At 54.7% G+C, this 12,191-nt stretch overlaps 1 protein-coding gene across 1 annotated transcript; it reads right to left on the bottom strand.

The window, feature by feature from the left end:
- Nucleotides 1-319: 319 nt before the first annotated feature.
- Nucleotides 320-3,022, bottom strand: OLIG2 (oligodendrocyte transcription factor 2). The gene is made up of 2 exons (XM_068670331.1): nt 2,894-3,022; nt 320-2,621 (listed from the first exon to the last, which is right to left on the bottom strand). Exon 2 carries the CDS (start codon nt 2,582-2,584, stop codon nt 1,688-1,690), a length of 897 nt encoding a protein of 298 aa, XP_068526432.1. The 5' UTR covers nt 2,585-2,621; nt 2,894-3,022; the 3' UTR covers nt 320-1,687.
- Nucleotides 3,023-12,191: the final 9,169 nt, after the last annotated feature.

The raw sequence follows: 12,191 nt of genomic DNA on the forward strand, positions 1-12,191 counted from the left end.
AGCCCTGCTAATTGGGAGAGCTGCTCCGCTTAGCGCGGACAGGGGGTGCCCAGGGCCCAAACCCGGGGGGCTGCAGCTCAGGGACCGCCTAAGCCACGGGGCGAAGCCGCTCCGTGACCCGCTTCGCTTTCCACGCGTTCACAAATCCCCCCCCCCAAATCCGGATTCGCGCTCGTTCCGCGCCCGCAAAATTCCCCCTCGCCGGGGGATGCCCAGCGAGGTGGGGGCACCCGGGATCCTCCCCGTGACCCTGCAGGAGCAGGGAAGCCACAAGATGAGGGTGAGGTGTCCCCTGCCCATATTTCTGCCCGCAGCACCGTCGGAGCGCACACGGGGGAGGGCTACTGCCGACCTCGGGGAGGGGGGTGGGAAAAAAAACAGCAGCCCCTCCGCTCATATTTTTCCTCTCCGTGGGTTTTTGGTCGGATGGGTTTGGAAGAAGGTCAAGTGCGTCGCGAAATTGAATGTTTCCTCTTTCCCCTCCCCGAACTAATTTTTAGCCCTTGCCAAGGTGCTGGCAAAAAAAATAATAAATAAATAAAATAAATCAAAATTTGGAACTCGGTGGCCCTCGCTTGGTTCCCCGCCACCCTTAACTCCGCGAGGAACGAGCGAGACGGATCGGTTTCGAGCAGCCCGCGGAGCGCAGCAGCAGGGAACGGGGGGACCCCAAACCTCCCCGTCCCCATCCCGCATCTCGGCTGCGGGTCCCGCCGCGCATCCCGCAGCGCATCCTCCCGACCTGCCTCCGGACAGCAACGAGGAGAAAGATGCCACTGACTTAAAACGCCTTTTTTTGTTTGTTTGTTTTTTATTTAAAATCTCAACAATGGATCGCTTTTTTTTTTTTTTCTTTTTTTTTTTTTCCTGCAACCAAACGAGTAATAAATATTATTTAGCAACTTTTTTTTCTCTTTTCTTTTTTTTTTTTTTTTTCTTACAAAAATAAACGGATGATAAAATCTCTGCGAGGGGGGCAGTGATAAGAAAAAAGTTGTTATTTTCGGAAAGAAGCCCAAGCTCTCAGTATTGCAACACGGGCGGCGTGAGGGGGAGTTCCTACACGGGGAGAGCGTTAAGGAGTCCCAACTTTGTTAAGGGCGGCGGGAACGAAAACCGTGTTACACGAGAAAAAATAAAATTAAAAATAAAAAAGGGGGAAAAAAAAAAAAAGACGGGACACGATAAAAATAAAACAAAATACAAACAAACAACGAAGCAAACCAACGAAGTCAGCGCAGACCAACCCCTTATTCATTCATAAGGCTTTACACAGTACAAGTGCACGGACGGAAAGCTCGGGCTGCCGGCGAGGGGTGTATGTACAGAGCCCGAAGGAGAGACGAACCCGAAAAAAAAGCAGGGCTTGGGGGGATGCCAAGGGGGGGGGTGCCGAGCCACCTCCCCGGCCAAACTCGCAGCCGGGGCTCCGGGGACCGCCGGCGCCGGGCAGGATGCGGCCCGGAGGGCGCTGCCGGGGGGGGTGGCGAGCAAACGAGAGGAGGGGCGACGAGGGGCGACCCCCCCCGGGTTCGCTTCCTCGGTGTGCGGCCGGCCCGGGACCGCTTCTCCCTCCTCCCCGGGTCCCGGCAAGGAAAGGGGGCGCGGGTGTCGGGACGGGGGAGGGTCCTCCCGGAGAGGGGGGGGGTCCCCGTTGTAGGTCCTGGGCGCTCCGGGGCGGCCCCCCTCATTTGGTGTCGGTGGCCAGTCTGGGCAGGCTGGCGGCCCCCATGCCGGAGACGTGGTGGTGCGGGGGGGCCGACACCTGGCACATGCTGCAGGGGCACGGCATCCCCCCCCAGTGCTGGAAGCCGCTGCCCAGGGGGGCGGCGGCGGCGGCGGCGGCGGCGGCGGCGGCCGAGGGCGACTTGAGGAGCCCGTGGGGGGGTCGGATGGAGCTGATGGCCGAGAGGCCGGAGCCGGGCAGGGAGGCGCTGGAGACGGCGGCGGGGGGCAGGATGGGGTGGTGCACGGGGTGCGAGGCGGGGTGGCCCGGGTGGCCGGGCAGGGGGGCCGAGTGGGCGCCCATGCCGCCGGGGCAGGCGGCGGGGTGGAAGCCTGCGTGGTGGCCGCCGTAGATCTCGCTGACCAGGCGCTTCATCTCCTCCAGCGAGTTGGTGAGCATGAGGATGTAGTTGCGGGCCAGCAGCAGCGTGGCGATCTTGGAGAGCTTGCGCACCGACGGCCCGTGCGCGTAGGGCATCACCTCCCGCAGCCCGTCCATGGCGATGTTGAGGTCGTGCATCCTCTTGCGCTCGCGGCTGTTGATCTTCAGGCGCAGCTGCTGCAGCTCCGGCTCCGTCATCTGCTTCTTGTCCTTCTTGGAGGAGGACGACGACGACGAGGACGACGAGGAGGACGAGGACTTGAAGCCCAGCTTGTCCACCACCACCACCCCGGCGGCGCTCATGGCGCTGCGCAGCTCGGCGCTCAGCTCCGGCGGCGAGTCGCTCTGCGTGGAGCTGGACACGGTGCCGCCCGTGAAGCCCCCGCCGCCGCCCCCTTTATTCCTGCCCGGGAGGAAGAGCTCATCGGGCTCCGGCGACGAAGGGCGGCTGGAGACCAGGCTGGCGTCCGAGTCCATGGCCCGGCAGGCGGGACGGCGGCGCTCACCGGGCTGCCTGCGGGAGGGGAGAGAGCCGGGGGGGCGGCCCCGAGTCAGCGCCCGCCGCTCCCCGCCACCGGGACGCCCCCACCGGGCTCCGGAGGAGGCTGGGGACGGTGCCCCGGGCGGGGCCGGCCGCGCTGCCCGCCCCCCCGAGCCTCCTCCCGCGGGGTGCCCTCGGGGGGGCGCCTCGCTTCTCGTCCCGTCCCGTCCCTTCGCATCCCGTCCCATCGCATCCCATCCCATCCCATCCAGTCCCGTCCCGTCGCATCCCTCCGCTGCCCTTACCGTGGCCGTGGGGAGCGGCGCGCCGGGACGGGCCAGCACGGCAGCAGCGCGCACCTTGCGGCGCGGCGGCGGCGGCTTTATAGCCGCGCCGGGGAGGAACAATGTCACCGGGCGGGGGGGGGCTGCGCCAATCGGCGGCGGCTGGGGGGGGCCGGGGGGGGACCGCCTGATGTCACCGGGGCCGGTCCCGACCGATGGGGCGGGCGGCGGGGAGAGGGGCGGGGGGGGGGAAGCGGGGACGGGGGGGCACCGGGGGACCGGGGGGGACACGGGGCCGGCAGCGGCGGGGGGAGCCCCTCGGAGAGGGGGGGCACGGAGGGGGGGGAGGGACTTTTGCGGGCTCGATAGCGAAAGGCGACAATGACAGCGCCGCCAACAGCTGTTGGGGGGGACCGGGGGGGGGCCGGGGGACGGCACCGAGCAGCAAACCCCGGCTCCGAGCAAAGCCCGGCCCCGAGCAAAGCCCGGCCCCAACCCGCATCTCACGCCGGGCTGCGCGGCTCCCCGACGGCCCGGCGGCATTTGCCGGTGCCCCGCCGGTTCCCGTGCCGTGCCGTGCCCTCGGGGCACGCTTCCCTTATCGGCTCCCCGTTTTTTGCCTTTTCCCCTCCGTCCCCTCCAACCCCGGCCATCCCCGAGGTTTCGGGGCTGTCCCCAGCCCGCAGCGCCCCGGGGGAAGCGGGCACCGGAGCGAGGAGCGCAACGAGCCCCGAGCAGCCCCGAGCAGCCCCGAGCAGCCCCTCCAGCGAGAGGCAAGCAGGAGAAGGGGAGGGGGGAAAGAAAAGGAAGAAAAGGCACCGCCAACAAAACGGCCGCAGCATCCCTCCCGGCTCCCCGCTCGCCCCCAGCCGCATTTGGGGCCGCCGCTTCCTCCCGCCGGGGTAAATCCCCCCCCCCCTCCTCCTCCCCTCCGCCCCCTCCGCCTTTGTTGCATTATTTTTACACCCGTGTGTTTCCCAGCTGGCTCGGCAGAGCCCCAACCATCCGTTAAATATGTATTTAAAACGTTAAGAAGTGAAGCGTGGAAATGTGTTCCCCAACGGTTGCGGGGCTGATCCGTAACAGGTCAATTAGGAAAATCTGGCCCAGCCGCAGCCGGGACGGCCGCCGCCGCCCCCCCGGCGTGTGCCCCGCTGCTGCCGCCCGGCCCCCGGCGGGGATGGAGGGGGGGGGGGTTGCCCGGGATGCCCCCCGGGATTCGCCCCAATTTGGGGCTGCGGAGCCGGGCGGGGAGGGACAGGGCGGGGGCGAGCCCCGGAGGTGGGCGCAGGGGGCTCGGGGGGACGGGGACGCCCCGTCGGGGGTGCGGGGTGTCCCCAGCCGCTGAGCCGGCTCGGGGCTCCCCCAAATAGCATCCTGCTCGCCCGGCCGGGGCTGCAGCAGCGGCGGCATCCTGCAAGCAAGGCTGCTCGCCACGGGCGGCTGAGACGGGCGAGACAGGTGCCGGGGGGCTGCGGAGCCCTCCGTCCTTTCCCTTTCCCTTTCCCTTTCCCTTTCCCTTTCCCTTTCCCTTTCCCTTTCCCTTTCCCTTTCCCTTTCCCTTTCCCTTTCCCTTTCCCTTTCCCTTTCCCTTTCCCTTTCCCTTTCCCTTTTCCCTTTCCTTTTTCCCTTCTCCCTTTCCCCTTTCCCTTTTCCCTTCCCCTTTTTCCCTTTCCCTTTTCCCTACATTACTCCCCAAGTCCATAGGGCTCAGTTTCGCAGCGCAGCCCCCGGGGGCTCCCAGGACCCCTTCCCTCCTCCCTTTCCTCTCACAATAAACCCACATTATTACCTACGAGCGCACATATTTTATTATTTTTATCTTTCAAATCGCGGCCGTAGGCAGGCGAGGCGCGAACGAAGGCAATCAGGGCACATGATGAAGCGATAACTTAATAGAAACCAGCCTGTTGCTTTCGTGCCGACAATCCCGGCGTGTGGGTGAGCCCCGCTGCCTTGCCTTCAGCCCCCCCAGCCCCTGCAAGGTTCCCCTTGGTTGCCCGCAAGCTCCCTGCTTAAACGAGGTGAGGTACGGGGTGAGAAGTGGGGCAGGGAATTCCCCCCTACCCCACCTTTTATTTATTTATCTATCTATCTATTTATTTATTTATTTATTTATTCTTCTTTCCGGATGTTTCAGCCATCTCCCCAAATGTATTTCGGGCGTGTTTCTCTGCTTCCAAGCGATGACCAGCCTGCAGGCGTCCCACTTGCCAAACCAACCTCTTGGGTACCTGTGATCTCAGGGGAAGGGACCCGAGCTCATTGAGTGGGGCAGGCGGTTTTGTTCTCTTGGGGTTCTTCTTTTTTTTTTTTTTTTTTTCCTCCTTTTTTTTTTTTTCTTCAGGGAGAGGTTTGTTTTTGTTAACACTTGCTCGATTGAAATGTTTGAGACACATGCGCTCTGCCAAAAACCCAGCATGTCTTCCCATTCAATCAGAGGCTGCAAAAGCTTCTAATCTTTCCAGGAGTCACCCAGAGGGAAGGCTCAGAAATACCAGAGCTGATGTTTGCGATACTTTCCGGATTACAAACACGCAGGAAATAGGCCATCGCCTGTTCTCATACAGCTGCAAAACAAAACAAAACAAACGAGACCAAACCAAACCAAACCAAACCAAACAAAACTTATAGAGCCTTGTCACTTATGAACCTGCTGTAAACTGCAACAGAATAATTAGCTTGCTGGTTCAGTTTCACTGCGAGCCCAGGCTGGATGCTGTGTGCCTTGCATCTCTGTGTGCCTTGCATCTCAGCCTCGGTCGTCCCTCCTCTCAAGAGCGGCCACGTATTCGAAGAGGACAAGCCCCACACCAGTGAGATTAATGGGGACTGACTCTCTCTGACCTTAATATGTTGTCAAAAACACCTCCTCCAGGATCCTTTTAACTCTTCTCCGCAGGTGTAAGGCATGTAAGGATTCTGCCTGTCATTCATTGTGTTTAAGGCAAGACTTTTCTTTTTCTTTTTCTTTTTTTTTTTTTTTTACAAGATATGATCCATTTAGTGCCTTGCTCAATGAAAAAACTTTAAGAACGCAGTTTAAGATGCACACCGTTGTCTTATTGCCCCCAAATTGCCAAAAGGCAATTCCTAGAGCTTACAAAGCAGCGTGATGGCTATTTCGTTTTAACACCTCCGAGGCTGTACCAACGTTTTCCCTTCTTTTTGGCAGCGCAGTCTGCTGCTGGTGAAGGAGGAGAGGGAGCACAACGCCAGGCAGAAGTGGTGCCGGGCTGGGAGGCATCCAGCGGCAGGAGCAGGTGCTGTGGGAGCATGCAGGCTCTTCTCAGCATCAGGGTCATGCTGGGGCTCTCTCCGTGCCGGTACTGAGTAAGGAAATATCCTTATATATATATATATAGTGCAGCACCTTTTTGTGTGGCTGGGGGAGCATTTCCAGCCTGTGGAGGAGTGGAGCCTCTGCAGAAATGTCCCCTCCCCAAACAGCGGTGCCCAAACGTTCCCAAGCAGGCAAACTAAAGCTAAAATCATCTTCTAAAGCATCCGAGCCAAGGAAGCAGAGGTGGAGAGGAGGTTACGGAAGCTTGCTGCAGTTTGCCCGGCTACACTTGGTTTTCCACTGTGCAGGAGGTCTGAAGCCCTCAGGAGCTTGTTTGGGGGGGTGTTCCCTGCACCAACCAAGCTGGACACTGATGGAATTAAGAAATCAGCCCCATGCTCAAGGCAGTGCTCTCCTCTGACCATCCTCCGTCACTGGGTGCCCACAGCAGTGCCTGAGGGTGGAAAAGATGTAGGTGTGTTATTATAGAGACAGGGCCAAGGAAAACCCTGGCACAAATGCCTGTGTCTCCTACTCAATAAGCGGAGCATCCTTGTCAGGGCTGAATTTAGTCTAGAAAATCACACATTACTCTTATTTTTGCAGGAAGTTCCCACATGGTGCAGCATGGGCATTCAGTTCTAATTTTGAATTTCTTGGGCAGTATTCCTGCATTTTTATTTTATTTTATTTTATTTTATTTTATTTTATTTTATTTTATTTTATTTTATTTTATTTTATTTTATTTTATTTTATTTTATTTTATTTTATTTTATTTTATTTTATTTTATTTTATTTTATTTTACATTTCACCATTTGTCTCTGTGTGGTTCTGTTATGCTGCCCTTCGCTTCCTTTCCATTTTCCATGTCGTTATTTTGATGTAGCGCTCCTTAAAAACAAGAGACCTGGCTGAAAGAACACGAAATCTTGGGTATGGTTTGCTTCCCATCTGAACACCTATGGGAAACAAAATTGTACCCACAAACGTGATGTCTTTGCCCTGTCCCCACCCTCTGTTCAGGAGAAAAATGCTGTAGAAACCCTGGCAAGGGCTATGCTAGTGAGGTTAATGCATCCGTCTCACCAAGCCGCAGGGATTTTGTTGATGCGTGCTGGCAGTGGAGATGATTCCCCATCCCAAGGTGCCCATGCCCTGCGGAGGGGCTGTGTGACCCTTTCAATGCACAGCAAACCTTCTTGTGGTGGCAACATCTGCCAGCCTCGGCAGCAGAAATCGACACCAGAAAATTTGTCAAGGCTTCCCCTTCATCTGCGGGGAGTTTTGGGGCGCTGCAACCTTCTTGTGTTGTACCGGGACTTGCATTAGTAGAGGAACAGCTGAGCTCTGGGTTCAGCAGGAACGTATTAAAGCCCCGATCGTGTCCGGCAGCATCTCTCGCAGCCCATGCGTGGTGTCAAAGGTTGCTGTGTGCATCCCCCGTGCTCCCCGGGTGGCATTGTGCGGGAGAGCGGCTCCAGCAGATGGCCCGAAAACGCACCTCGGCCAAGCGAAGAGGGACCGCATGTGATGAACCATAGACGTCTCATTAGCAAACAGGGAAGAAAAAAAAAAAAGCAAGGATGGGAAAAAAAAAAGAGAGATAAAAAGAATACACAAAGACATTTACATATTTACATTGTTTCTCCCTCATTTTAGATTCTCCTTTAGCTGAAGTGTCAGTGTGCTTGCTTTTCTCCTTCTGTTTGTATGTTTACTTGTGCTAAATAGATTATGATAATCAGGCACATAAATGCATGCAACTGTTATTATGGCATTTTAATCACAGAGTTTTTCACTGGAAGCCTTCATTAGAATTCTCATAATCTCACTTGTTAGTGTAACAAACAGCAATAAATGCCAAGGAACTTGGATTAAGTCAGAGACATTCAGACATTAAAGGAGGAATATGGAAATGCTGTCAAATCTCCGCATTATTTATTGAAATGTCACACAAACAGTTCAGGACTTTACATATCTTACTCATTATAAGAACAGGGCGCGCGGCCACCTGAAGATAGCAATTATAGGTTTTTAGGGAGTACCACAACCATATGTCTCGTATAGTTTCTCTCCAACTTTGCCGGACTAGCTGGCTGCCCAGACTCTTCCTAACTATTTTTTTATGTGCAAACTCGATCCTAGAGGCCTTTAGATGGGGTTTGGGGGATGCTCCCAGATGCCCATGGCACAGAAAGGTGGCACATTTGCCTTCACGTAGCTCTTCTGCACCTTTGGGGAGCAGCACCCACAGTAACAGCTTGAATTCACCCCACCACCGTTCCCACAGGCTGGCTCCAGTGGCACAGCTGAGGGAACAAGCTGGGGCTTTGCCACTGCTTTTTTTCAGACCATAAAAAATGTACAGCATCCCTTGAAGTCCTTGGGAAATGTGCGGCACTCATGCTGGGAGCGGGACTGCACGCACATCCCGGTGCACACTGAAACGCTGCTGCGGGGAAGGGATGCTGCTAATATCAAGAGAAGGAAATAGCTGCTCTTTTCAAGCAAGTTCACTGACAATTTTATACCGTGCCGGCAAGGCCACCTCCCACTCATGAATATGCACAGACACAGGGGCGGTGGGGAGGTGGGCTGCAGGGCCTGGCCCCATGCCACCGCCGATGTAAAACACTTGAGCAGCAGAGTTATTCAGGGCATCTTGCTCTCTCTTTCTCTCTCTCTCTCTCTTTTTTTTTTTTTTTTCCCTTCCCCCTTTTTCCTTTTGCATTTTTCCCTTTTAAGAAAAAGCTGGAAAACTGAATGCAAAAGGTGACCTTTGGGGTTTCCCTCTGTTCGGGTTATCGTGCAGCAGTTCTTGCACCCATCTGAGATGCCCCCTGACAGATGTGGGCAAGATGCTGGAATAGGTGGCTGGTGTGAGTCGTGCATGGGCTGCTTTTCTGCGTTCAGCCAGGCAGTGGTAACAAGTTTTGCAGGGAGAGACAAGACCTCATCACAGCAAAACTCTTGCTGAGCCCAAAGGAGGGAGAACCTGCAGTTCTCCTGGGGTATGCAGAGCAGTCGGCTGAATCTGCGCTGGAAGGTGAATGTGATTCCCCTTTCCAGACCCATTTGGCTATGTGAACAGTTTTAAATAAAATTCTGAGTCAGCACAACTGGCAAGCATGGCAGAGAGGGAGCTATCATTCATTTGCCCAAGAAAGATATTTTCTGTATAGCAAAGGGAAAGAAAAAGAAAAAGAAGGCATTACCCAAGATTGAAAGTCTGTGCAAGTGCTCTATCACCCAGATTTTTCAATATTGGCTCAAATGCAAAAGATACATGCTGGTTATCTAAAAGTACAAGTTTTGATGCCTTGAATCCAAACTTTCTGTGGTCTCTCCCTCCCTCCCTGCTGAAATGCAAACCATCCAAAACGGATTTACTCTTCACAGAAACTGATGTGATTGTGAGGCCACTTAATTCCAAAGAGACCCCCTGAAACTCCAAGGAAATACTTTTGCAGGGTGACACGTAATAGCATTTTACAGGACTCGGCAGCAATCTGGCCTCGTGCTATGCTTCAAGAGCTTCTCCAAGATGAGCCCTCTTGGTTTTGTTTCGATGCCTTCCACACCGTTTGTGAAGACGTGGGTCAGTCTCTGGGCTATTGTTGTGCTCCCCTCTTCCCATCTGAATCACTTAAAAGATGCTCCATAGAGAGTGCCTCCACGAGCTGCTGGGCTGTGGAAAGATATTCTTCAGTTGTCAAGGTTTTTATGTATTTTCTCAAAAAAAAAAAAAAAAAAAAAAAAAAGTAGAGGAAAGATTCCTTGCTTTCGGTACCATTCTGGCAGGAGTTTTGATCTTTTGCACAGCATGCTGAAGTTATTACCTTGGGCTCTTCACACCGTTCCTCCCTCTGCTCTTCCCTTGCTGCTCCGGCCGGGCCGGGGGCCCTGACCCACTCCCTCGTGGGCCTGGGCTCGCTTTACCGAAACGTGGTGCCTGCGCTGGGAGATTTAAAGCACATGTTCCTTTGGAACCACTTGAAGAAAACGTTCACAAGTGAAAATATAAATGCCTTAAATAACATTGCTTGTTTTAACAGTCCCACATGAAGCCTCCCGCTGCCAATCCACCGACCATGCGAGCCAGGTCCTGGCGTGCCTCGCCTGATCCGCGTGTCCTCCCAACCCGCCCTGAGGGTGAGGCTCTGGGGGGAGATGCTGGGAGGATCCCTTTGCCAAACCCCAGAGGTTTCCTACCCTTTTGTGGCCGCCTCTTGTGTCAGCTTCATCCCAGCCACTTGCAAAGGGGCAAGGGAATGGGGAGCTGGGGCAGGGGGAAGGATGGGAGGGGAGGAAGGAAGCAGTGCAGCAATAGGAGCGAGCGTGTGGAATGAAGGGCAAGAGGGAGGCATGAGGGTGTTGGTGAGTTGGAAGGGGCAGGGTAGGAGAAAAATAGTGGAGGGTAGTTCAAGGGCGGTTTTTTTGGAAAATCCAGAACAAGGAAAAAGTGGTTGATAAAAAGGGAGAAAATCCACAGTGGCAAAGCAAGCTGTTTTCCAGGATTTTGAAAGATCCCTACCAGTTATGTAGTTTTCTTAGCCATTTACAATGAAAACCAAAACTGATCTCAAGAAAGACCTCAATCTGGACTGGACAGGTGCTGACCTGTACCAATAGACTTGCATCCAGCAAAATCCCACTTTCTTAAAATAAGAAATGTATAGGAGTGTAATCTTGAGGTCTACCAGCAAGGACACGGATTATGCTGGTTGTCCCAGTGGCCCCCCTTCCTCTTATTTCCAGCCCTCTTTGCTCCCATCGCAGCTCTTTTCTCCCATTGCAGCTCTGAGGAAACCCAGCCTCTCTCCAGCAGTGCTCAGGGCATGGGACACATCCCGCTGAGGGGACCTGTGACCTTGCCTTCGTTTTCTTTCTGCTTCCTTCGTTGCCAGCTGAGCTCTTTCAGGACTTGCATCTGCCAGTGGACGTGCTCCTCCTCGGCTGGTGATCTGCTGCCATGGTCCTTCGCAGGAGAGCGGGGCTGCTCTGCCAGCATAGCCGAAAACACACTTAGGTACAAGGTGCTGAGCAAAAAGCAAAGGTTTCTGTAGCCTGAGAGCCTCAGCAGCTCCGGGTCCATCCGTCTGCTCCCCTTGCTGATGTACTTTGGGCTTTCTCTGGCCAGGAGGCCTCTTTCTTTCTGCCTCTGCTCTCGGTTTTCTTGGTCTTCCTGGGTGGTGGTGGAGTTGTGATGTCTTGAATACCAATAGTGAAGCCGAACATATGTGAACCTTTCCTAATCCTGCTAATCTTCCTTCAAAAACCTTTCTGAAAGTGTAGGCAACATCCAGATTTAAAAAAAAAAAAAAAAAAAAAAAAAAGCTACTGAGCATTTTAATGACAAATAATCTTTGTAAAGGGGGAGGGGGTTTTTGCCTCAGCTGGAGATGGAGCTTATGAACTACAGCAGGTAGAAATAACTGCTGTATTACCTCATGTAATCTCCACTATTCAGGGTCAGATTAGGCCTGAATGCGAGACGAAATAGACTTCTCTTTTAAACTGGGGACTTTGTCCCCACAACGGCTATTAGGCAGTAATTAGTTGTGACACAGAATTACCAGGCACACAATGGCGACCGGAGTCTTGCAAGTCCTTTGAAACGGGTTGGAGGAGCTGAATAGATGCGACTTGCAATTTTTAAGCTCTGCTCAGATGTAGGCGTCAGTCACTTCCCTCCTCTGCACCTCTTTTCTGATGGCTTAAGCACTACCTCCGCCAGACCAGGAGCTGGTAGCGGTCAGGATTTGGAGGTTTCCTGCCAGCTGCCCCACTGGCTGCTGGCAGCTTTGGGCAGGACATTTGAGACAGATCGATAGCAGCTTTTGCCTTGCTCTCGTTAGCGGTGGTCTTGTTGGGATGCTTTGGGCCTTGCACTGACATGTGGGAAAGAGAAAAGGAGACCTGTCATCACTTGTTGTAGGGAGGTAACAGGCCAGGCCTTGCCCATCATTCAGTCATGCAAGTGACCAAAAAGCTGTCCCCACATGCCACCAGAGGCATTGCGTGTCTCCAGCAGC

This window comes from Anas acuta, chromosome 1, assembly GCF_963932015.1.
Source record: "Anas acuta chromosome 1, bAnaAcu1.1, whole genome shotgun sequence".
Taxonomy (NCBI): domain Eukaryota; kingdom Metazoa; phylum Chordata; class Aves; order Anseriformes; family Anatidae; genus Anas; species Anas acuta.

Bases quoted from the DNA above. Each gene is read 5' to 3' on its own strand.
- OLIG2 (XM_068670331.1), bottom strand. From the start codon at position 2,584: ATGGACTCGGACGCCAGCCTGGTCTCCAGCCGCCCTTCGTCGCCGGAG.